Here is a 25,300-nt window from a genome sequence, read left to right as displayed (position 1 = left end):
TCGAAATCAACCTCATGTTTACTTACCCATTTTTATCTTAGAATGTGAGTGAGAATGTGTGGGTCCTACACCAATTTAGGGTTGAGGAATGAGATTGGCACTCCCCCCACCGGATTGGCACTCCCAATCCTAATAGTAAATGTGAATTAAGATTTTACTATTAATTCTACTAACAAATTAAATAGTCCTATTGATGTGCTTTCCACGGCTGATAAGGATCTAGTTGGATTACATGCCAACTTGTATCAAGAAATGATGAAAACTGATGGCTTAGATGATGATCAAGTATATGATGCCACTAATATTTTGGCAAATAAGCATGATTTGCTAGGTGTAATCTATAACATTCTGAATCAACTCAAGAAGGGATACATCCTTGAAATTCTTAATCGCGGGGTTTAAGTGTTCTTATTTTATTTCATTATTATATTTTTTTTCTTTAAATTATTTCAAAATTTATTGAGGAAAAATAATTTAAATGATTAATTAGATGTGATTAAAAAATTTTGATTACTAATTAGTTATCCTAATATTAAGATAGTTAGCATAATATACAGTTTTTTTTTTTTTTTTTAAGTTCAACACATAAAAATCTACTAAAATAGTAGGTAAGTAAATTTATAACAGTTTATTCTGATTTTGGATGTAAGTAAATGCATAAATGAGATTGGGACTGATTATGACTCCGATTTCTAAAATCTAAGTAAATAGTTTATTCTGATTCTCATTTCTATCCACTATAAATTATGTCCACTTTGATTCATGTCCACTCCGATTACGAATAAGTAAACATGCCATTAAGGTATTTGCCGATATCCATTGTGATACCGGCCACGATACCAATATCTTACCGAGAATAACACGTAAAAATCGATGGAGCGGAGCTGCAAGGAGATCGAAGGCCACTGACGGTTGGTTTGTTGTTACAAGGATCTCCCTGTGCCCGGATCTCCTCCGCGAGAGATTTTTTGGCGCTGTGGATACCGGTATCTGATTGTGATACTGGTTAGTATCCACCACAACACTGGTTTATAACTACAATACCGACGGCACCACAGTGGTCCCCATCGTTCAAACAATTAAAAATCACCAACATATTCACAGAAGTTCCATAACCATAGATCAAAAATTACAAAACCAAAAAAAAAAACCTTTTGCCATGGAAAAGCGATCGAACATAGCTGGAATAAATGACAAAACTGGCAAGGCAAATTTCTTCCACGGCGGCGAATTGAGGCAACGATCTCGACTAGTGTAGAAATCTACTTGAGTCTCGATGATCGATCTCTAGCAGAAGATCTCCAAGAAGGAGATTAGATCTCTTCCATGATCATGGCCGGAAGACCAGTGCAGAGGCGCATCATATCTCCTCTACGTTGTGGGTCCTCATGGGGAGTGATCTCCCCACGTACGAAGGTAGAAGAGCTTCGTGCATCGAGCTTTCTGCTTAACGGAAGAGGAATCGTGCGAGAGATCTTCCCATCGCATGGGTGAGAAACTTCAAGCCAGTGTCTCAGGCATGTCGCCGGTGAACGTGACAGCAACGGCGCAAGTAGAGAGGTAGAGGTTGGGACGTCAGCAACTAAGAGAGTGAGTGAGAGGAAGAGAGGTAAAACAGTGAGAGGATCAAAGAATGAGAAAAAACCCCTAAGTCAGTTTAGGGCATTTTAGTCTTTTTGTTTTGATTTTTGTTCTGCCACATGGCATAAAACCTAAGGGCTCATTTGCTTACTACGTTTAAATTATTTTGATTCTGCTACAATATTTACCTCTCATAAAAAATATAAATTTCAAATGCCAAAATGAAGAATTACGGGTTTCAACACATGAACTAAACGGGCCCTAAGAGTTTATTCGCCCCTGTCAAAAGTCGATCCACACCTGGTTTCCATGGTAGGCAGCGTAATCATCCCTACTAAATTAGTAGTTCAGTGATTTAATTGTCAAAATAAAAAAAATTAAGGCACTAATTTAAAAGCTTAGTGACTATTTGCACTAGTAACCGTTTGTTTAATAAGGACGGGAGGGAAAGCACAAAATTTGAGAAAAAAAATGTTAAGGGCGGATAACTTTATTAGGAAGTTTTAAATTGATTATTATTTGTTAAATGTGAATTAGTAAAGTTAGGGAAGATAATTGTTTAAGGGACGTAAATTTAGATTCGATTTTTATGTCCATTTGTTTATGTACCCTTTCATTTTCTCCAATCATATAATGTCATATCAATTAAAGCATTATGATACAAGGTTTTGCCAGTAAAAATATTTTAATTGACGTAACATGATAGACGCAAAAGGTAATATATGAGCCGAATTCTATGAATTTTAAATAACAATTTAATAAAAAAAAATAAAAAAAAATGGTGCCCTAATGAAATTTGGATGTCAATATATAATTCTCCTCTATCGAAACTGTACATATCAACACAAAATGAGCTTTGCAAGTAGTAGAAAGAAAGAAAGAAAAAAACAAGAAGCAAATAATAAGTGTCAAGAAAATGAGCAGAGGATGTCGACATTGGCCTAATGTTGTTTTGCTCAAAATGTCGACACTTTGAAGATAGTTGCCAGCTACGCCTAAGCTTATAATAAATGTTTCACACAATTGAACTCTTCTAAGTTTCAATGACTTCCTCTTCCTCTTTCTGCTACAAATTTAGGGAAGCAATTAACGGTTTCTTAATCCTCCTGTTGACGAAGATCATGACCAAGAAGAATCTGTGCCATGGAAGATGGTTACCTGATTTTAGTACCGCCTTTGTAGAGATTGTGCAGGTTTGAATCATTCTTACATCTATTTCTCATGACTTTGGCATAATTCATACACCAAAATTAATCTACATATATCTAATATGTATTCAAGAGATCCAAGAATAAAGAATTCAAAGAATGAGAGACAGAGCTTCTCTTTTTTTTTTTTGGTCTATATATTTATCGAATCAGGTGTGTTGAATTATCAAACTCTTTCCAAAATAAAAATGAAGAAAATTGTTCAATATGTTGTACTTGTGTTACTATTATATCCCCATATAAAATAAGAAAAATAAATATTTGGTTTCTTATTTGCAATTCTTTTATTTCTTTTTTCTCTCCAACTTTTCAAAGATGGGTCAGTCGATTCTCTCTGTTTTTGGACAACGAGAGAACCTGCCTTTGAGAGAGAGCCCATCTATGAACGACCAGCCCATTGAAAGGATTTTAGAACAATGGGATCTATATATATTATGTATTTAAAAATTTTCACCAATTTTCTCCCTAATAACTTAAAAATATTCTCTTCAAAGTTCCTCCATTAACTTCTTTTCTTTCTTTCTCTAAAGTTTTAGGGCCCGTTCAATTCGCTAATTCGAGTTTTTAATTCGAGTTGAGATGTGATGTTGTGTGAGAGCTTTTTACTGTAGCAAAAAAGTTAGATGTGACTGTTTCTGAGAGCTTTTTACTGTAACAAAATTCGAATTCTAAACTCGAATCAACGAAATGAACGGATTAGATAGTAGGAGAAGGACACGTAGATTTTTATATTTTAGCTGGTATACATTATTTCCTTAAGACGTAAAATTACAACATGCAGACAAAGCAAAATAAATATTAAGTACGTGTTTTGAAATAGTATTCAAGTGCCGGGAGGGACATGGCCCATGGGTAAGCAAATGTTATGGGAAAGCAAACAATTTAATTTAAAACCACCTTGGTTCAAACCATCTTAATTTTAATTCAAACATTGTTTTCTCTTAAAAAAATTAAATTTAAAAAATTATGTCATAATATTTTCGCTCACAAATTTTAAATTATGATTCGAATCATCTTATTTGAACTGTCAAATCAAACAAGTACGAAGAACAACTTAAGTACGACCTTTTATAGAAAATGTAATTTTTAAAATATGAAAGTATGAGTTGAAACAAATTGTAAACTGAAACAACTATTCCACCACACAAACCGTTAAACATATATCGAAATCAAACCTTTTATTATATTGTAAAACGACAACATTCGAGTCATATTCTTTTTCGGTCATCGAAACAATGTACTATTGCATTGACAATTTAATAGAAATGGAACTTTATATATAAAATAGTATGAGCAATATTGTTGAATTGAACTGAATACTGAAACAACTATTCCACCTCCATAAACTGATAAACATTCGAAATCAAATTATAAATGTATTGCTAATGTTGCAAAACGACATCATCTCCAGTCATATTTATTATTCTTTTTCGAAACAATACTATTGCATTGTCAAGTTGCTACTTCCTTTTCTTTTCTTCTTGTCTCTTCTTTTAGTCTCTGTCCCCCCTTTTTTTTCTTTTTTGGAAAAAAAAAATCATTAATTATACCTCGAGTATTTGTCACTTGACAAGAAAATTTAGAGCAAAATAACCTTAACAAACATTATCGAGCTTCAAACATCAGCCATATAAAGAACAATACATATTGTTATTAAACAATATACATACATACATATATATCTATATTGCAATATTGCGTGTATATATATAATGTGTGTGTATATATATATATATATAGAGAAAGTAATGGCCGAGTCTAGAAATTTTGCTAGAAGTACATAATTATATAATGGACTATGTCTATATTTGGCAATATTGCGTGTATATATATAATGTGTGTGTATATATATATATAGAGAGAAAGTAATGGCCGAGTCTAGAAATTTTGCTAGAAGTACATAATTATATAATGGACTATGTCTATATTTAAACATAGTGGAAATTACTAATCATGTTCTCTAAGGAAGTCACAAAAATTCCATACTTGTATCAATAGTACTCTTGGAGATGACGAACAGTCAATATATAGCAACTAAATGCACTTTTTTTTTTTTGGGGGTGCTCAATATAGCGACAAATGCACTTGGTAATACTACTTTGTTATCAGAAAACCAGCACTAAAACGCGATGTGTGACTCAATCCCCTTTGGATGCCCATGCATTCCACAAGAACCGTGTTTTTAGGATAGGCTTATCTCTTCAATCCTTCACACATTGTGCCAGTCACATCTGCACCATTGAATATTTATTTCACTAAGGATATTACCTGAAGAACCCTCTAGAAGATATATTGTCCTATTGTGAAAGTAATTTCTTTTCTCCATTTTACTGTCTTTTTTTTTTTTATTTACCAAAAATCATAATTGGCATCGACATCAATTACTTACATGTACATATATACATACAAGTATACACTAATAATGTAATGTCGTCATAGGCAAATAATTTGGACTCAGAAAATTATATACAAAATCTCTTTTATTAATTTTACATAGTTATTCTAATATCTTAACGAAAAAAGGACAAGTTAATTTAGAGAAGAAGTGCAGCTATATAGCATGTATATATATTGTCGAAGCTAGACAAGAACATGAGAAGTACCTATTAAGTACGAAAGTAAAGGATTGTATACATTGGTAGGTGGGTTTCAATTATGTTTTTTTTCGCTCATTTACAAGTATACATAACAATATTGATCTTGACGTACGGCATGCATTTTTGTCATAAGAGCAACATTATACAAAGATGAACCTACTCATTATATTGGCAATATTACTGCACTTCTATATATATATATACACACACATATATTTATGGTCATGCATGTAACTAATTAAAATGATCATCTATTTTATGATACATGGACGTATGATTATGATGGATCGCGCTCATGATCAGCCTTGGGACGACAACATATGCAGACCAGGATTAAATGGACACACCGGAAGGTTCTCTCCACCCACGTGGCAAACAGTCACTGCATGGACACTAAAAATCAAGAAATGTGGATCTTAATTAGTCTGGACAGGCATATATTGAAAGAGCCACATAACGGTTAAAATGACATTGGAATTACGAGGGATGAATGAATGAAAAGTATAATTCTATAGAGAGACAATGAAACAGATTCATTCTCCAACGCTCAAACCTCATCTTGAAAGGAAGAAGCTCTCGTTGGCTGGGATTTCGCTTTCGTTATCTGTTGTGATATGTGGTGATTGTGGGGGTATAAACTATAAAGCAAACAAGTTCTGGAGGCGCCTGCACAATGTCTTCGGCTTCCATCAACAGCGCGTGCCTTTCCTCTGTGTCTCCTGCCCAGTCCTCCTCTCTTAGGAGACCCGCATTACGCGTTTTCGCGAGGCTCGGCTCTTCTTCTTCTCCTCCCAGCCTCATCCGGAACAAGCCTGTTTTTGCTGCCCCCGCCCCTATCATCACCCCCACTTTGGTAACTCTCTCTTTCTATCTCTCTTAGTCCAACCAATGTATAAACGTTATAATCTCGATAGTTCAAACAGATGTATATACAAGTGTTATCGTAAATTGAGTACAATGTGACATTCATATATACTAATTATTAGAATGTTTGAATTTTGTAACGTTTGTTTGTTAGTGTGCATGTGTATCTTAAAACATGTCATGGAACTTAAACTACAATTCAAATTGGACAATGTAGATCCTATAATGCCGCAAGGTTTCTTTTTAAAATTTTTTTTTTTTTTGAATAACAATACTTGATGTTATGGTTTTGGGATTTAGAAGATGTTATGCTTGCATGTGAATGGCGGTGTTGATTAACGTGAGCTTAATATTTACATAAATTGGCTGAGGTGTACGTGCTTTTTGTAGTTAATATTGCATGAAAGCCTCCGTGTTTCACAATTATAAACCGCTGTTTTTGGCTTTAACTTTGTGTTGTTGTCAAACAACTAACCATCTAGATATTAATACGTGGTGATCACTCATTGGTTTACTACTCATGTGGCTTGTTTAACGCGGTGACACTTAATTGGTTCTCAAAAGCCTACTTGTCATTTAATAATACGTGTGTGGTTATGCTTTTGGCACATACAGTTCCTTTGATTTTTTTTTTTTTTTTAAATTTCAATTTCAATTTGTACCGAAAAACAGAAATCCACTATAAAACATGAAAGAAGCTAGCCGTTAGCTACCGAATTCTTTGGAGGATACACAAAACAGTATCACCTTTCGGCTTTCGCACGAAGAAAACGTCCATTTTGCGTTGAGGTCTAAATCTAATTACTCCTATAATTAGTTAATTAATCTTGAATTTATATACATTTTAAAGGGTCTGATTAAGCCTAGGCACTTTGTAATGACCTCTAATTTAAAGGTTAATCTCATTATCCGTTCCTAATTACATTTTGCATCTAATTATCTGCAGAGAGAAGACATGGGGAAGGAATCATACGAGGAGGCCATTGCAGCTCTTCAAAAGCTTCTCAGGTATCTACTATATATATATATATATATATGCCTATATCACAAGCATACAAATTAAATTTTCTATAACATAATACAATTACCCTTTAAGCTTTGCATGCTAATAATTAACAATACACATTAATAAATTGAGCCATACTATATATATACGTATACATGTAATGTAATGATAATAATATTGCAGTGAGAAGGGAGATTTGAAACCTGTGGCAGCTTCCAAGGTGGAGCAGATAACTGCCGAATTACAGAGTCCTGCAGATGGAAAACCCGACTTTGACCCGGTTGAGAGAATCAAGTCTGGCTTTATTAAATTCAAGAAGGAGAAATATGAGTCAGTCTCAAACCCCTCCTCTCATCACATTCAATTTTATAATATATAGTCTTATATATATATATATGAGTGTTTGTATGTCATATATATAAGTGTGTATATATATATATATATTGTGATGATGTTGAAAAATAGTTCTCTTTTGCCCACTCTTTCACAGCGCCAATCCAGCTCTCTACTCTGAGCTTGCCAAAGGACAAAGCCCCAAGGTATGATATACATGTATATAAATATATGTGTGTGTATATATTTGTCTAATTAATCTCAATTTGGTCTTGTAGTCAAAAGGACCAAAAAGAAGAATAAGAAGAAGAAATTTTTAATTGAGTATTGAAGACGAATGTTTATGGTTGTTGGCAGTTTATGGTATTTGCTTGCTCAGACTCTCGGGTTTGCCCATCACATGTTCTGGATTTCCAGCCAGGAGAGGCTTTTGTGGTCCGTAATGTTGCTAACATTGTCCCTCCCTATGACCAGGTTTTCCCACAAACCTATCATCTTCATTTGCCTCTTTTTTCTTTTTTAACTCTCCTTTTCTTTTTTCCCCTGCATATATATATATATATATATATGTCACAATTAAATTTTTTTTTATTATAGTATTTTCTACCATAAAAATTTAAATCTTTGTTTAAATCTATTAATCAAAAAGAAAATGCACTAAATAACATATTTTAAATATGCTTTTCAAGTAAATAACATATTTTTTAAAACTGGGTAAATTATAGCATGTTTAAACATTTCCCTATAAAAATAAATATTGTTTTTCAAATATACCCCTCCTGTTAGAGTTTTATTTTGCCTCCCTCCCTTTTCATCATATTCTCTTTCCTCCCAAATAGTATCTCTCTCTTCCTCCACGATGTGTCCTCCCCTGCACGATCTCTCTCCCCCACCGCACGCTCTCTCTCTCACCTCTTCGTCTCTCTCTTCAAGGACAACTTGCCGCTGTGGTTTGGCGGAGATCGGAGACGCGACAATGGCGGCTTATTCTTCCGACTCTCACTTCCCTCATCGCCGTCATGACCACGACAGCGGCGATGGTGGCTTCGACGACCGATGAAGCCACCGCGCGAGAGAGATCTTCAGCGATCGCCGATTGCAATCTTCGGCGACCTTCCTTCGCGAGTTCGCTCTGAGGCGCATGGATCTCCGACGGGCTTCTTCCCCGACGCCGATTCGTTTGAGTCCCGAGGCCGGCCTTCTTCTCTAGCGACGATTCGCGAGCATTTTTGCTAATCCATTGCCGATCTTCTTCTCCGGTTTTCTCTTTTCTCTCGTCGCCGATCTGTTGTGGATATGATGGAAGGATGGCCGTGGATTTCATGACGGTGACGATCAGATTCGGCGTTCGCCGTTGCTTGAGTTTTAGTTTGTTTTGGTTTTTTTTTCTTTTGCTGAGAAATGATGTAATTTGGAAAAAAAAATTTTGGCAGCGCGATTTACGTGGGCTCGCCGGAGCTCGGTTGGGATATGAGTTTGCGATTGTGATTTGAGAATAATTTTTAGGGTGTATGTCACGAGAATTCGTGTTATAGTTTAAATTATAGTTCGGTTCGTTACAGTATTTTAAAAAAAAAAAATATGTGAATTGAGAATAATTATAAATCATAATTCTAAATTCGTGAACCAAATATCCACTTTATTTTAGATTTGTTTTGTTTGTGTTTGAAATTTGATAAATAGTGTATTTATTGATAAATATTTTAGTAGTTAGAAGATTGAATATGATAAATAATATATATTTAAAAATAATATTAGTAGTTATAAGTTTGAATATGATAAATACTATATTTATTAATAAATACTTTAATAATTTAAATTTTAAATATGATAAATATTATATTTATCATTAATTATTTTAGTAGTTATAAGTTTGTATGTGGTATATATTATAATACCTTTAAATACTTTAGTAATTACAATTTTAAATATGGTAAATATTATATTTACATGTAAATACTTTAGTAGTTATAAGTTGAAATCTGTTATATTTACTAGTAAATATGGTATTTACCGGTAAATACAGTGTTTAATGGATGTCGGAGTCGGTGGCAGGATCTTCAGAAAAATACGATATATACTAGTAAATACAGTATTTACCTGTAAATACAGTGTTTAATGGATGTCAGAGTCGGTGGCGAGATCTTCAGAAAAATATGATATATACTAATAAATACAGTATTTACCTGTAAATACAGTGTTAAACGGTCACCGGAGTCGGTAGTCAAATTTTTAGATAAATATGATATTTACTCGTAAATACAGTATTAAATGGTAAATACGGTATTTACTAGTAAATACAGTGTTAATGGTCGCTGAAAAACGGTCACAGCTTGCCAGAAAATGGTATCTGGTTATCGATGCTGGTTGTCAGTCCCATCCAAAGTGGACTTGTTATAATTTATTAAATTTTTAAAAAAATAGTTGTTTAGGGAGGAGGAGTGAGGTGGAAAATGAGGTTTAAGGGTATTTTTGAGTTTTTAATAATATTTAAAACTTAAAATATTAAATTATGCTATAATTTAATATATTTTTTTTAAAATAGACTATAATTTATTAATCACTTTATCAATTATGCTATTTCCCTTCTTATCCCTAAATCAAAGTATATGCACAGTAGTTTTTACTTTTTACTTCAATAGCAAAACTACTATATTTATTTTTTAGTTTTGAAATAAGAAAAAAAAATGCATTGTGGAAAAAGAAAAGGTTTGATGATACATGATCATGAAACTAATTAATTAAAGTCAAACTTATCGTGAAAAATAAAGTAGGACAAATGAGTATTTTACTTTCGAAAAATTCCCAGAAAATTTTTGACATGTTTCATGATGCGTATTGAGTACAAATTAAACAAGGCTCTTAAATTTTTTAACGCCAGTTTTCTTGGTAACAGAGTAAATACTCAGGAACTGGAGCTGCTATTGAGTACGCTGTTTTGCATCTCAAGGTAATTAATTAGCATCCTTTAGTCTAAACACCATGGATTTAATTAAGTACAAATTTGTAGTGGTAACGTACATATAGCTTAATTATGGACAAACTTTCTAAATAATCGATTTCATTCATTAAGGTAATCTAATCTGGTACTGATTTTTTTTTTATTATTATTATTTTTTTGCATGGGCCACAGGTATCATACATTGTTGTGATTGGTCACAGCGCTTGTGGTGGGATTAAGGGGCTCTTGTCCTTCCCATTTGATGGAACCTCCTCCACGTGAGTTCATCCCTCTATATGATATATATAATCACGCACTTAGACTAATCAATACGTAAGATCTGTTCATTTCACCGATTCGAGTTTTACTATAATAAAATGTTTTTAGAAATTGTTACGTTTAACTTTTTTACTACAATAAAAACCTTTCACATAAAGTCACATGTCTGTTAGTTTACCAATCCATCCCAAAAGCTTAAGCTGTTAGGAGGTAGGTCAACAATAGTTTTATACTTTAACACTCCCCCTCACGTGGGCTGGATAATGGGCAATCGTGTGGATAAATTAATTGGAAAGCCCAACACGTAAATATTTAAGCTCGAGATATATTAAAGACTCAAAACGTGATGACAATTTAAATGTGGATAAATAGTGCAATTACAGGGGTTTAAACCCATGACCTCCCGCTCTGATACCATGTTAGTTTACCAATCCATCCCAAAAGCTTAAGCTGTTAAGAGGTAGGCCAACAATAATTTTATACTTTAACAATGTCAACTTAAATTAAAAACTCGAATCAACGAACTAAACGGATCTTATAGAGTGTGCATTTTTCATTCGTCAAAATACGTTCGTGTAACACTCAATAAATGTAGTTCAACGTTTATAACATTCAGTGTTAATTTTAAACAAATTGAGTATTTAACGTACCGGATTGGTCTAGATGCCTACATATACGTCATGATTTTTTTTTTTTAAATATATTAGACATGTTCAGTAAAATAAATAGCTCAAAATTCATGCATATGCAGTGACTTCATTGAAGACTGGGTCAAAATTGCTTTACCTGCCAAGAACAAGACCAAAGCTGCATTGCCTAACGCTGATCTCCCGCAACTATGCGCCTACTGTGAAAAGGTATGAATTATTTCAATGTTTTATTGCTAGAAAAAGATCGTGAGTACAATACTTAGCCCTATATTTATTATATTATATGGTAATGTCCTTTAAAAAAAAAATTGTACCAAAGCGATTGATCTAGTGACACCGGAGAGTTTGAGTGGGATGCAGTTTGAGAAGGTTAAGGATTCGATCTCGTATTGTATATAAAAAATATTGTACCGTCTCGTAGTTACTCTTAACCAATTATGTGTTTTATGTCTATAATGCAGGAGGCAGTGAACACCTCCCTTGGAAACTTGCTAACCTATCCTTTTGTAAGAGAAGGCTTGGTGAACAAAACTCTTGGATTGAAGGGTGGTTACTACGACTTTGTTAAGGGATCATTTGAGCTCTGGGGACTTGATTTTGGCCTTTCTTCCTCATTCTCCGTATGAACATGAACCAATATCAATCGGTCATCGCAACTTTGTTTCATTACTGCTTTTGTTCCTCAAATTAAAAAAAAAAAATTGTACTTATTAACTAGTTATTGCTTCATATGAGTGAGTTTTTAATATTTGCAATAAATATTATAAGGAAATTGGAGACCCCCTCAGATGGGCTCCTTTCCCTTGTGAAGTTTAATTTTCTTAATAATTAAGTAGCGAAATTAAGATCTCTATGGGAACCACGAGTTTTCATTAGTGCATTTTTCTTCTTTTCTTTGTGTCTTTTGTTAGGTTAAAGATGTGGCCACCATACTTCATTGGAAGCTCTAGGGACCATTGCTTATAGGTCGGTCGTCCCTGCAAAGACGAGGCTGTCTTAATTATATGATTATGTAGAAAATAGGCATCTGTTTTTGAGAGTTGGGTGTAAATTGTTTAATCCCCAAGTAATTGCTAATTTACATGTTTCCAGCTTAATTTGTTTTTCTCCACAAACCATATGTTTCCACTAGAAAACTTAATAGTTTTATTTTAATCAAATGAAACCTTATTACAAGAGTTGTTTCAAAACTTTTAAAAATTAAGCCACGATATCTATAGTCTCTGAGGACGCTTTTCCTATCAAAGACTACCCAAGAGAAGCAGTTTCTACGAGTTATCTAAAACTGGCGGAAGAACAAGTCTTCATCAATCTCTTTGTTTTGACATTTCCAGTATTTGAATGAAAACCGACCATTAAATTTAAATGACATGATAAATAAGTAATAGAAGGACATCCAATGAGACAAAAGAATGGGGACAACAAATCTAGACTCTTGGGATAGGTAGGGTGGGGATAAGTACGATAGAGCTTGAGTTTGGGAGGCACATGCTCTTGAAAATGAAAAATTCAACAAAATATTCCTATTTTGCCCTCTTTTCGTTTTTCTTATATAATCCCATTTTCCTTAAACATTGTAGTTTATGAGTGGTTGTCGTTCTCGAGTTGTTATTTAAGTGTGCTGTCGTTTTTCAGAAATGATGTCGTTTTCACAAATGATGTGGTTTTCGTACTTTCTCGTTTCTTGTGTTTGCTTCAAACAGGTTGCCGTTTTGGTGACATTTTCTTTTATAAGCATCTTGTCGCTTCCGTATTGTGATGTCATTGTTATGAACATTGAAATTCACGGCTAATCGTTTTCATAGACACTATCGATTTTGAGGATGTTGTCGTTTCCAGGAATTCCTAATATGGTGTTTCTCAAAAGTTGTTATTTTCGGAGGAGTTCGGATAAGTACGATAGAGCTTGAGTTTGGGAGGCACATGCTCTTGAAAATGAAAAATTCAACAAAATATTCCTATTTTGCCCTCTTTTCGTTTTTCTTATATAATCCCATTTTCCTTAAACATTGTAGTTTATGAGTGGTTGTCGTTCTCGAGTTGTTATTTAAGTGTGCTGTCGTTTGTCAGAAATGATGTCGTTTTCACAAATGATGTCGTTTTCGTACTTTCTCGTTTCTTGTGTTTGTTTCAAACAGGTTGCCGTTTTGGTGACATTTTCTTTTATAAGCATCTTGTCGCTTCCGTATTGTGATGTCATTGTTATGAACATTGAAATTCACGGCTAATCGTTTTCATAGACACTATCGATTTGAGGATGGTTGTCGTTTCCAGGAATTCCTAATATGGTGTTTCTCAAAAGTTGTTATTTTCGGAGGAGTTCGTAATAACTTGTCTTTTAAGCATGATTTCATTTCCTAATTGATGTCCTTTACATAAACATTGTTTGTTTTTGTTTTCAATTTAAAAAAAAAAAAAACATTGTTGTTTTCGTTATATATTGTTGTTTTTAAACATCTTGTCGTTTTTCTAATGTGATGTGGTTTTCAACACGGTAGTTTTAATTATGTTTGTTGATTTAAATCATTTTACGTTTTCGTGAGGTTGTTGTTTTAATGACTTGTGTTTCTAACAGATGTCGCTTTCCGTATATTGTGTAGTTTTCGTAAACTGTCATTTCAAATTGTTGTTGTTTTTATTTATTGTCGTTTAAACAGAGATTTAATTGTTTTCAAAAGTTGTCCTTTTATTGAGTTTTTTTTTTCCCCCTTGACATATCTTTTTATTGAGTTTAAGGTGTGCGGCCGTTATTGACTTGTCGTTTTTAGAAAACATTGTTAGATGTTAGTGACAGTCAAGATTTGGAGAATTTATCTGTAAGATTTTATTTTATGTGATGTGAATTTTATTATTACCTTTTAGCATTTCATTAAAAATTAAAAAATATATATAAAAAATTGGGTGCGGTTTATGGAATTAGAGATGCCATTCGTATCAGTGTCGAACTGAAGGACGGTGTTTGAATAACCATCACGTCCTGCCCTCTTTACATTTCTAGTCTGGACCTTGTCATGAGGCATTATATTTTTAAATTTATTTGCTTCTCCAATATGGCTGTTTTTAGAAAATAAGAGTACCTACATTATTGTCGATGACAGAGTTAGAAAAACTAATAATTAAATCAAAAATCTATTAGGCTTTTAATTTAGAAATAGACTTCTAACATTAATTTTAGTAGGGGGTAATTAATACTAATATAATATAATACTTAACTAGCCTATGACCTTTTGGTCTAGTGGCATTGTTGGTTTTGGGTGGAGTGGGGTTTGAATGGAGATTGCGGGTTCAAACACGTGTTATATAAAAAAAATATATATTTAATACCTAATTATGTATATAAGATTTAAAAAAAAAAAATTTAAGCCCCAGTGGGGTAGCTTTGGCTCCGTCCATTTATTGTTGTATACCAATATTGTTTTCATTTTCTGGAAGTTGTAATACTCATGAGCTCTTGTCGTATTCTTCTTCCATAGTTCTCTAAAGATATTGTTGTTTCTAGAACGATGTCGTAACTTCACATTATTATCGTTTTCTTGAAGTTATCATTCATAGAAGATGTCGACCTTTCTAATTTCTTGTTCGTTTATCTGATGTCACGTCGTTTCTTTGGAATATTCTCTTTTTATTAAATTTCATCATAGTCCTCTAAATATTGTCGGCTTTAAGACGTAGTCGTTTGTACATTATTGTCGTTTATTTGGAAGTTGTTCTTATAAGAGTTTGTGTACTGTCCGAAAGCTTTATCGTTCACCATCACGATATTGTTTCTTGGACTACATGTTTTCAAAAATTAAACCACCAAACGCAGTTTCAGTTTTTTTTAAAACTGAAATCAATCTCTAAATAAAACTACCAAACGCATTTTTAGAAATAATTCAAAAATGAAACTAAAAACGTTTTCATTTTCATTTTCGTACAGAAAATAAAAACGTTTTGGAACCAATTCCAAACGCACCCAAAAGGTCTTCATTACCCGTCACAAAGCAAAAGAGAGCACGTCTCTCGCCTCAAAAACAAAAAAAATAAAAAGGAAAACACAGCACCACAAGTTCTCAAGTCTGCCAAAGATTTGTTGGTCAGCATTTCACTAATGGAGGCACGCATTGATTCTTGAACTTGATTGTTATTCATATACACAAAAATAGATGCGCCTTCAAAGTTAGGCTTAAATATGTACAAGATTCCTTATAAATACAATTTATACATGCCGGCTCCATTTGGTATGTTATGACTCGTCAGGCTTCGGTTCAAGTACTACTGGGATTTTCTCCTTGTGATCGCCACGCAATACCTCCACAGTTACCTTAAAAACAAAACAACTCATTTATGACTAAAAGTAAAAGGAGCAGTGTAAATAAGCTCAATTAAGGAAAAGTCACATAGCCCTCCATTGGACCAGAAGGGATAATATAAATATGTTAAAAGTATGTTTTATCCACATATTTCCATGTTTTGACAATTTCTAACAAAAATTTCAGCTACGTAGCTTAAATGCAGATATGTACGCATATAAACATCTACATCCATTCTCATCCTTCCACAAAAGTACCCACTTTTTTGAATTTTTAGCAAAGGGGCTGAAAAGAGAGACTGGTACTGGAGGTGTAGATTTGGAAGCAGGAAATTCATTAGAGGAATCAGCGTCCCAACATGACATAACAAAAGATAGCAGAAAAGCGAGTACCAGAACATACAAGCCCAAGACGAGAAGAAAGGTGTTGGGAATGAAGCATATGGTACCATGCATTTATAAAGTCGTGTTACACCAAAAAATAAACTAGTCAACTTCACAGCATGATTAACGTGGGAGATATGCAACTACATTAGCCGTACTACCCTATCTTTGGTAATGAAGTAACAAGAAACTGACACATCCACACCAACGAAGACCCCAAATTAAAAGCAACGTTTTAAAAATAGACCAGGTGGGTGGATCAGATGGTCAACTGGATCACTCTAATTCAGCTCAACAAATTCCAATCACAACCTAGACTAGGTCCGGTTCTCATTTTACTTTGTATCCGTTAGTTTCTTTTTCTTTTTTTTTTTTTTAAAGTGAATTATGCAACAAATCTGAATGAGAGGAGAGACTGAGAGAGTGAGTCGAGACTCGAGATAGAATAAGATTAGATAGAAGGAAAAAAACGACATCGTCGGACTTCTAATAAAAAAAAAAATTCAGTTCGGTTCGGTTTAAAACTGAACCTCAAGGAGCTGAACCGAAACTGAACCTCAAGGAGCTGAACCGAAACTGAACCGCCATTAAGGCAGTTCCGTCAGTTAACCGAACCGATTTTTTTTTGGTTTCACATGGCGCCGTCTTTTTCGGTTTTTGAGCGGTCGGTTTTAGTTTTACCGTTTTTTTCTACAGTCCTAGTAACAATGGCATGGGCATCAAATCATGAATTCTAAGCAATTAACGGCAAACAAACTACAAATCCTTCATATCTATGCAAGCGACCATGGACACAAAAAATAAAATGTTTCTTCAAGTTTAACCAACGCAGAATGAATGCTTAGAACATTCAATTGCTATACCAATAACCGCAACATCCAATATTTGATTTAGCTAAACTTACGAAACTAGTCTAACAGCAATCAGATTGTAAATAACGGTCGAGTCATTTCTACACTCAAAGCAATTGCCGTGATCAAAATTTTATTTGTCGTGTCTCTATAGTAACTCAATTATATGTACGTTCAACTCATTTCAAACTTTATTCAACCATAACTTCATATATTGAGGCATATCCTCATCATGCCAATATTTGATAAAAAAAGAAGAAGATCATGAGGTAACTGGTAAGTAATAGTAATTGAAATCGAACTAGAAAATACCTTTTCACCCACTTTGCATTGGTCCAGAATTCTATACAAGTCGCTGCCACTAGTTACCTTTGTCCCATTCACAGATGTAATAATGTCCCCCAATATAAGTCTGCCGTAGGCATCACGTTTAGTCGGTTTAAGTCCCTGCAGAGTATGCTTCATCAGCTTTACTGAAACTGAGGAATAATGATCATATTTTAATGCAAATTGGAATAACTCAAGCCCAATACTTTTAGCTAACAAATAAAAAATCATGTAACTCAGATTGGTAAAAGAGGAAGTCGAAAAAGCACCGCTTTTCCAGCGGGACCAGTGGCAGGAGCATCTAAGACAAGCACTCCACTAAGCCCCAACTGCTCAACAGATTGATCAGGTGCAAACTTAATACCCAAAATAGGTCTTGTGACTTTGCCAAATTTCACCAGCTGTTCAACTATGCCACTTACCTGAATACATATGCAGAAATAAGAACCACGAATCATGCATTTTGAATTCATATGTATAGCCTACTTACAGTGTCAACTGGAATTGAGAACCCAACACCAGAAGATGCACCAGATGGAGAATATATAGCTGTATTTATCCCAATGAGGTTTCCTGCGCTGTCTAGAAGTGGCCCTCCACTATTACCGGGGTTAATGGCAGCATCTGTCTGGATAACATCCTGGATCGGACGGCCCGTAGCAGCAGAACTAATTTCTCTACGTAGCCCGCTACAAAAATCACAAGGAATGAATCAACACCATTCTTCTTTACAGGAAGGAAGCAGCAGCTGATAAATGTAAAAGAAACTATAGTTTATTTGCCATACTAAGTAGTTGCTTCAATTGCATAAGAATGCATTATAATCAAATATAATTATAGATAACGTTCAATGCTAGTATGAAAACTCAATCACTCTTGCCTGGAACTAGAGTAACTAAACGGCGTTGCAAACTACGAGCCAAATGAGGGCAGATTTCATGGATCTTTACCTGATAACACCAGTTGTAAGAGTATGGTCGAGTCCAAACTACAAAAAACACAAATCAGGAAACTCAAACGTCAGTTAACTCGAACCATATATCATATTATTCTTTTTCCCCAAAATCACAAATTTAGAAGCTAAAAAGATCGTATACATACAGGATTGCCAATAGCATAAACTTTCTGACCAACAAGCAAATCCGCAGAGACGCCAACGGGAATAGGCCTCAGCTTGTCTTTCGGCGCATCGACCTGAATCACAGCGACATCCTTGTCTTGGTCGAATCCAACAACTAGCGCATCGTAAGTTGTCTGGTCAGCTAGAGTCACTCTACAACAAGTAATCAATCACAAAAGCTTAAGCAGATTCTACGGCAACAAAACCAAAAACAATAAAGCATAAGCATTACGATTCAAACCAACCTCAGATCAGAAGCACCTCGGATCACGTGGTAATTGGTGACAATGTGACCCTGTTTATCCCAAACGAAGCCCGAACCAGAACCTTGAGGAACCTCCAAGACATCCAAAGTAAAAGCGTCTTGCCTGAATGAAAATAAGTTCGAGCACGGGATGACGATCAGAGAGAAGAAATTAAGGTTATACATGAGAAAGATTGAAGCTTCAATCGGAGACGGAGAGATTAGAGGAACCTGGCGGCGAGATTTGTAATGTAAACGACGGAAGGAGTGTTCTCCTGAAAAAGACGGACCGTAGCGAGCTCATCGGACTGCAACCTCCTGGGGCTGGTGACGACGAATGCGGCGGCGGAGTCGACGTCGGCGACGAAGAGGGAAAGGGAGAGAGCTACGGAGGTGCAGAGGACGAGGAAGGAGTTGAGAGCAGAGGAAGAGGAAGACGATGGCGTCTCGGAGGAGGAAGAGGAAGACGATGGCGTCTCGGAGGAGGAAGAGGAAGAGGAAGACGATGGCGTCTCGGAGGAGGAGGAGGAATCGGAGTTGTGGCGGAGGAGTGAGAGGATGGGGAGTGGAGTGCGGCGGAGGAGGAGAGCTGGGGAAGGGGATTTGGAGAGAGAGAGAGTAGAGGGCTTTCTGTTTGGGAAGCTAGAAAGTGGAGAGAAAGTTGGAGAGGAATGGAACACCGTGGAAATGAGTGAATATGCAGCCATCTGTTTGTTTGTGTGTTTGGGACAGCTGCTGCGAAGAGATTGTATTATGAGATTCTTTTCTTATATATTTATTAATTGATAATTATTATGGAGGGTGCAGAACTTGTGGTCCCCGGCGCCGGTGATATAATACATTACACCCTCGCATCTCTCTCTCCTCTCTCTGTGTTTTTTTTTTTTTTTTGGTCTTGGAAGAAAAAACATGTCTTTCATGTTTCCTTTCCAATGAAATTAAAAAATATATATATTTTTGTAAAAATTATTACTGTATTTAAAATTGTTCTTATTTTTATTTTTTATATTTTTTAAGAAAGAAAAAATAAAACAGACGTTTAATATAATTAAAGATAAAAAATAAAAATAAAAATATTTTTTTAATATAGTATAAAATATGAGAAAAATAATCCTCTCTCTGTTTTTTTTTTTTTTTTTTGGTCTTGGAAGAAAAAACATGTCTTTCATGTTTCCTTTCCAATGAAATTAAAAAATATATATATTTTTGTAAAAATTATTACTGTATTTAAAATTATTCTTATTTTTATTTTTTATATTTTTTAAGAAAGAAAAAATAAAAACAGACGTTTAATATAATTAAAGATAAAAAATAAAAATAAAAATATTTTTTTAATATAGTATAAAATATGAAAAAAATAAAAAATAATTTTTAATCGTTTTTTATTTTTTGTTTTTATTTTCTCCTCTCTTGAGCAGAGCGAGAGAGGGACATTAATGAATTTTTTTATACTGAAAACAATCTCTTAATAAAACTACTAAACGTATTTTTAAAAATGATTTCTATCTAAGATTAAAAATGTTTTCCATCTAAGATTAAAAACGTTTTCATTTTTATTTTCATACAAAAAATAAAATTATTTTAGAACGAGTTCCAAACGCACTCTGTACTTTTTTTAACATAACTCTTAAGCTTAATTGTTTCATACATTTATTCATAAGCTACAAATAGTATATACCTTCCGTTGGCAAATCAAAATCAGCTACTCAACTTAAAGTTATAAATTTGACTTTAACTTCAAAATTCAAAAATATAATTTTGGGAACATAAAATAATTTACAGAGTACATTCTTATAAAACTCAAAATACAAGTATAAGATATAAAATAGTAAATAACTGAATATATAAATAGATCCAAATTATACATCATTTTATAACAGATTTCTTAATGAGCTTTTTTTTATTATTTCTTATTTTTTTTGCTACTGTAATGTAATGTGTGATTATTTACGACTTCCTCAAATAAAGAAGCAAATAAAAGATGATGTGACAAAACAAAAAATAGATCACCAATGCATGTTCTAGACCGTCCTAGACAACCCCAGAAAAAGGTCATCCCGTTTGAGAGTTCAACTGTTCAAGTACTAAAAACAATTTTAAAAAAAATAAAATAAAATTTACAAAATTCTTTCCAGGGGTCTCAGTTCCATCGGAATGCCATCGAAATTTCCGGCATTTATGTCTGATTGCAGCATTGGTCTTTGCCCAATCTTCCAAACTATGCCTTCCGCCAGGTGCTCTTTGTTCGGTGTCAGCATCACAAAATTTGGATCAGCTCTTTGATACCTGCAATTCAATTACAATGGTATATTATAAGCCATATGCAAGTATGAATGTATACCGGTGTTTAAATAAGCACAAGTTCATGAGCTTAAAACTGTAGCGTCACCTGAAAAAGTTTGTTTTTGTTATTTTTGGATAAGGGCATGTATGCATTAAGATCAACTAATGAAAATGACAACCAAATGATTAAACCTGGCTTCTCTAAGGTTCTCAACACGGACGCCAAACCCGTATGCTGTGCTTCCGGAAGTGTGATCTCTAGTGGCTGCAAAAACAAGGCTCCGATCAGATCCACAACTTACTGTTATTGTTCTCAAGTAGAACATCAAACGGTATCCTCAAAGTCAATGTCGTACTGAACATTTGTCCTGTATCTTCACATGTAGCATAATTTGAACGATGACAAATTTACCAGATTTCACAAATGAGACCTGAATTTTTGGTTTCTCTGAAACCAATTAGGAAACTAGATTGGCTATATTTCCTTCATATGTCGACTAGATATCCATACGTAGTACCAAATTTCTCCTCCAATCAGTATATGATACTGCCTCGTCATCCACAGCTTGCACCATCTAACTATAATCTCTTATTTCCATTTGAGAGAAACGTTTCTAAGTTTTGCATATAGCATATGATGGCTATAAATAACTATCAACTCATATTATCTTGTTTCCAAGAGGTTCAAAAAGTTGACATTTTCAAGCAGTGGAATCCAAAATTAAATAAATTTACCAACAAGAGCCCCGAAGTACCTGAAATGCTAAATGTGAAAGAAGGCTTCCACCATGATTTGAATGCCAATGCTACTGCCGAGCTGAGAGGGCCCAACTTTCCCTGGCATATATGGATTCTTGTTAGAGTCTGCTTAACATGACACCATAATAGTTACAAGCATTAGATTGATAAAGCATGCTACCTTCAACAGGAAGTTTTTATTGGCTTGCCAAGATGCAGCAACTTGGAAAGTAGACTCTGGTATCTGGTTTGATGCTTCAGCTACATCGACCCTTCAGATAAAGATTAAGTCAATGAGATGTGTCTAAACTAGTTAAATAAAAGTGAGATCTAACGGAATACCTCGTCTGCAATTCAAAGCCGAAATCAATATAATTTGTAATTCCAACTACTTCATTTTCTTCAAGAGGGTTCTTCACCTGTTTAGATGATATTTTACTTTTCAATAAATAAAGAAAATTTGAGAAACCCCAGTAATAACACATGAGAGACTTATGGTCAGCCTCATATCATACCACTGAAAATAAAATAGCAAGTACAATAATGACACGAAACTCTGAAGTGACTTGCAAGAACGACACACACAGAGGAACTACAGCTATAAATATGTACCCGTCTTTGGACTACCACATGTTGATAGAATGAGGCGTTGAACTGCAAATTCAAATTAAGATATCAGATCCCTTGGCAGATAACTGGGACAAACGCAAACGTATGAATAATCAAAACGTATTATTTAAAACCTGATAATCTTTAACAAGTTCAAGGCAAAAATTGAATGATGGACTCAAAGGACTGCCTGATCCCACACAATAGCCAATTGCACCACTCCAATTATTTAAATTTATATACTTTGTACCGTCTTTCCTTCCATCTAAAAAGAAGAATGGCACATATCAAGACTAAATAAACAAATAAATTAAATAAGCTCCCGTGAGGGCAAAATAGAGTGCTGAGATTACGTGTCTACCACACCCAACATGTAATAGCATCACACTTGGGATGGTTATAAAACCACAATGAAACTTCATGCAGTATAGCAAGAAAAAGTGAATAGGCAAGAAAACAACTTAGTTCCTAGGATAACTTGACAAATTAGCCTGCGTAAAGTTTGAACTAAAATGTAAACTTTTGTATAAGGAATCTGAGTAAAACTTACATTCTGGCTCATATGGAAACTTTTGTATAAGGAATCTGAGTAAAACTTACATTCTGGCTCATACTGCAATCCAACAGTTAGCCTCCCCGCCCTGCTCACGAACCACATACTTTCTACACATTCATTTTTAACTGCCAAGAATGACAAGTGTGCAGAAAAAAGTTTATATAACAAATGGTGTGTTCACATAATACACAGAATGGAAATGGAACTTTAAAGTTACAATTCTGTAAGTCTACTGAAGCAATTAAGCAAAAGAAATAGCGGCAGAGTGATTAATATCTAAGTTGAAGCAGTCTGATCATTCAATCCCTCAAATCCCTTCAACCTTGTAAACTAAAAGAGATGTTGCTAGATACAAATTTAGCTTAAAAATCTTCTTAGGGGAAACGTAGAACTACAGAGCGGAAAACAGGACCTGAGAGTTAGACATACATGAAAAAATATAAAAAATAAAAAATAAAAATCCATAAATTGATTTCAGGTCACATACAGGAGAAAGGCTTGATTTTGGCTCCAATGGATAAACTATCTGAACCATATCTTATTCCACAAACACAGTTGTCCAGTAAAGATACCCTATAGCAGTAGTGAGCTTAATCAACAAATTTGTGATATGAACACACAGCGCACCAACTAGAACAAAATACAACTCTCATATTTGGTATAAAATCTTTCTGATATAATTGCACCTGTTCCTCAGTAGCAAGGGTAAAATGCCAAATGCTCCAATTCCTAGTTCGGGGTTGAAGGAACAATACCGCATTTGTAGAATCCTGAGTAAGAGAGAATATTGCACTATGTACAAAGTTGAAGTTTCTGAAAATGAAAACTAGGGGGGGGTGGAGTGAAATCCAACAAATCATTTTACTCCAAAAGATGTCGCTTACGGATTAGAGCTCGACACGAAAAGGTCAACAAATGTATGAGGATCATAAACGTCACTGTTTCCAACAAAAAGGAAAGAAAGAAACCATCAAGAACATGGTCATTGCAATTTAAAAAAATTATTGTTAATCAATTTACATTTTACAAAAAGATATCTACTTCTACAACACCTTTGCCAACGGAAAAGTGCATTTTTAACTGTATCCTCCTCTGAGTCTGAGTCTGAGTCATCCGGTTTGTGATCAAACGGACCCGAAACCTAATCACAATTAAGGGGAAAAAAATCTCCATGTTTCCAAGCCCAACACAATTTTCAACCAAAAAAAAAATACTGGACTGACAATTAATCTTGCAATAAAGAGATAAACAGTAACAAAGATTAAAATATAAACACAAGACATGAAGGATACGGTTGCGATTAAATCGACATTTGGATCATCGATTGGCTTAAGCATGATCATTGTCCTGAAATGATTTGCTTCTTCAAAATAATCCTCAAAGAGGCATTTCAAAGCAAGCTTTCCGAACAACATATTATAAGATGACTCCAACATCCTGCACACCCGCATTTTTTTTTTCAAAAGCAGATAACTTAATTAAAAAAAAGGAAAAAAAAATCTTCCAAACTAAACCCTAAAAAACCTAAGCAAAATAAAAAGAAACCCAAGAAAATGCAAACAAACAAACAAAAAAATCAATCGAACAAAAATTTTCGTCATATTAAACTTTCTTTCCCGGCCGGACCTAGTACGGGCGGCGAGAGGAGGGAAGTCGAAGAGAGGAGGAACGAGCACCATTGGCGGTGGTGGTTGCTTGTTCAACAAGTTTCCCATCGTTCTCTGGTGTGGTGTGGCTAGGGTTTCGATCCCACCGTTGAGCAGAAGAAGAGGAAGAAGAAGACTCTAGTATGGGAATGGGGAAGAAAGAGGAGTGAATTGTGGAAGGAAGCTCAAGCTGGGACGCGGAGTGTTATATATATCCGACTCAGAGGCTGAGGTCTATGACGGTTTTCCCTCTCCAGAAATCCGCGGGAGCGATTTGTTTCACAGATAATTAGGATTAATATCTCTAAACTATACTTTGCTTCATGTTTAATTCGTTTTTAATTTGAGTTAAAATATAATTTTATATGATAACTTTTTATTATAATAAAAAATTAAATGTGATTATTTTTTAAAAATTTTTACTGTAATAAAACTCGAATTCTAAATTCGAATCGTTAAAATGATCAGGGCTTGTTCTTTTGATGTTTTTGAGTTAGGTAACTTGAGTGTAGATTTTGAGTTGAGTATGAGTTATAACTTGAATTGAAGTTGTAATTCGCCCGTTCACTTCGCTGATTCGAGTTTGTAATTCGAGTTGAGATGTGATTTTATGTGAGAGTTTTTTACTGTAACAAAAAAGTTAGATGTGACTGTTTCTCAGAACTTTTTACTGTAGCAAAACTCGAATTTTAAACTTGAATCAGTGAAGTGAACGAGGCCAAGTGTACATTTGAGTTATAGTTTGAGATAAGAATCTTTTTTGAGTTTGTGTTTGAGTAAGTTAGAACTTGA

General features: G+C 34.3%; 3 protein-coding genes across 4 annotated transcripts; 1 reads left to right on the top strand and 2 right to left on the bottom strand.

Annotated features, from left to right (window-relative positions):
- The first annotated feature begins 5,950 nt into the window (after window positions 1-5,950).
- LOC21403404 (carbonic anhydrase 2) lies at window positions 5,951-12,584 on the top strand. Its single transcript, XM_010110474.2, has 10 exons — window positions 5,951-6,239; window positions 7,197-7,258; window positions 7,440-7,586; window positions 7,747-7,795; window positions 7,947-8,063; window positions 10,486-10,539; window positions 10,723-10,808; window positions 11,561-11,666; window positions 11,921-12,079; window positions 12,371-12,584. The coding sequence occupies exons 1-10, from the start codon at window positions 6,060-6,062 to the stop codon at window positions 12,407-12,409; spliced, it is 999 nt and encodes a 332-aa protein (XP_010108776.1). The 5' UTR covers window positions 5,951-6,059; the 3' UTR covers window positions 12,410-12,584.
- Window positions 12,585-15,508: 2,924 nt separating this feature from the next.
- On the bottom strand, window positions 15,509-19,481 carry LOC21403403 (protease Do-like 1, chloroplastic). Of its 2 annotated transcripts, XM_010110473.2 has the most exons (8): window positions 18,908-19,481; window positions 18,678-18,800; window positions 18,414-18,585; window positions 18,263-18,300; window positions 17,803-18,001; window positions 17,582-17,734; window positions 17,298-17,432; window positions 15,509-15,762 (listed from the first exon to the last, which is right to left on the bottom strand). In XM_010110473.2, exons 1-8 carry the CDS (start codon window positions 19,381-19,383, stop codon window positions 15,685-15,687), a joined length of 1,374 nt encoding a protein of 457 aa, XP_010108775.1. In that variant the 5' UTR covers window positions 19,384-19,481; the 3' UTR covers window positions 15,509-15,684. The 2 variants fall into 2 exon arrangements, with proteins under 2 accessions (XP_010108775.1, XP_024029511.1); XM_024173743.1 differs by lacking the exon at window positions 17,582-17,734.
- Window positions 19,482-20,678: 1,197 nt separating this feature from the next.
- LOC21403402 lies at window positions 20,679-24,738 on the bottom strand. Its single transcript, XM_024173772.1, has 14 exons — window positions 24,489-24,738; window positions 24,211-24,299; window positions 23,915-23,969; window positions 23,747-23,800; window positions 23,549-23,632; window positions 23,350-23,435; window positions 22,907-22,987; window positions 22,441-22,571; window positions 22,310-22,351; window positions 22,040-22,116; window positions 21,879-21,969; window positions 21,715-21,796; window positions 21,152-21,224; window positions 20,679-20,962 (listed from the first exon to the last, which is right to left on the bottom strand). The coding sequence occupies exons 1-14, from the start codon at window positions 24,575-24,577 to the stop codon at window positions 20,794-20,796; spliced, it is 1,203 nt and encodes a 400-aa protein (XP_024029540.1). The 5' UTR covers window positions 24,578-24,738; the 3' UTR covers window positions 20,679-20,793.
- Between the last annotated feature and the right edge of the window lie 562 nt (window positions 24,739-25,300).

This window comes from Morus notabilis, unplaced genomic scaffold (genome assembly GCF_000414095.1).
Source record: "Morus notabilis unplaced genomic scaffold, ASM41409v2 Scaffold39, whole genome shotgun sequence".
Classification (NCBI taxonomy): Eukaryota; Viridiplantae; Streptophyta; class Magnoliopsida; order Rosales; family Moraceae; genus Morus; species Morus notabilis.
This window is presented reverse-complemented; position numbering and strand designations above follow the sequence as displayed.

Bases quoted from the DNA above. Each gene is read 5' to 3' on its own strand.
- LOC21403403 (XM_010110473.2), bottom strand. From the start codon at position 19,383: ATGGCTGCATATTCACTCATTTCCACGGTGTTCCATTCCTCTCCAACT. The intron at 18,586-18,677 runs GTTGGTTTGAAT...TACTTGTTGTAG, and splicing joins CGAGGTGCTTCTGATCTGAG to AGTGACTCTAGCTGACCAGA. The intron at 18,301-18,413 runs GTATGTATACGA...TGTTTTTTGTAG, and splicing joins TTTATGCTATTGGCAATCCT to TTTGGACTCGACCATACTCT.
- LOC21403402 (XM_024173772.1), bottom strand. From the start codon at position 24,577: ATGGGAAACTTGTTGAACAAGCAACCACCACCGCCAATGGTGCTCGTT. The intron at 23,436-23,548 runs GTGCAATTATAT...CTACTGCTATAG, and splicing joins CCCTTGCTACTGAGGAACAG to GGTATCTTTACTGGACAACT. The intron at 22,988-23,349 runs GTATGTGACCTG...CATTCTTGGCAG, and splicing joins CAAAATCAAGCCTTTCTCCT to TTAAAAATGAATGTGTAGAA.
- LOC21403404 (XM_010110474.2), top strand. From the start codon at position 6,060: ATGTCTTCGGCTTCCATCAACAGCGCGTGCCTTTCCTCTGTGTCTCCT. The intron at 7,259-7,439 runs GTATCTACTATA...ATAATATTGCAG, and splicing joins GCTCTTCAAAAGCTTCTCAG to TGAGAAGGGAGATTTGAAAC. The intron at 10,540-10,722 runs GTAATTAATTAG...CATGGGCCACAG, and splicing joins ACGCTGTTTTGCATCTCAAG to GTATCATACATTGTTGTGAT.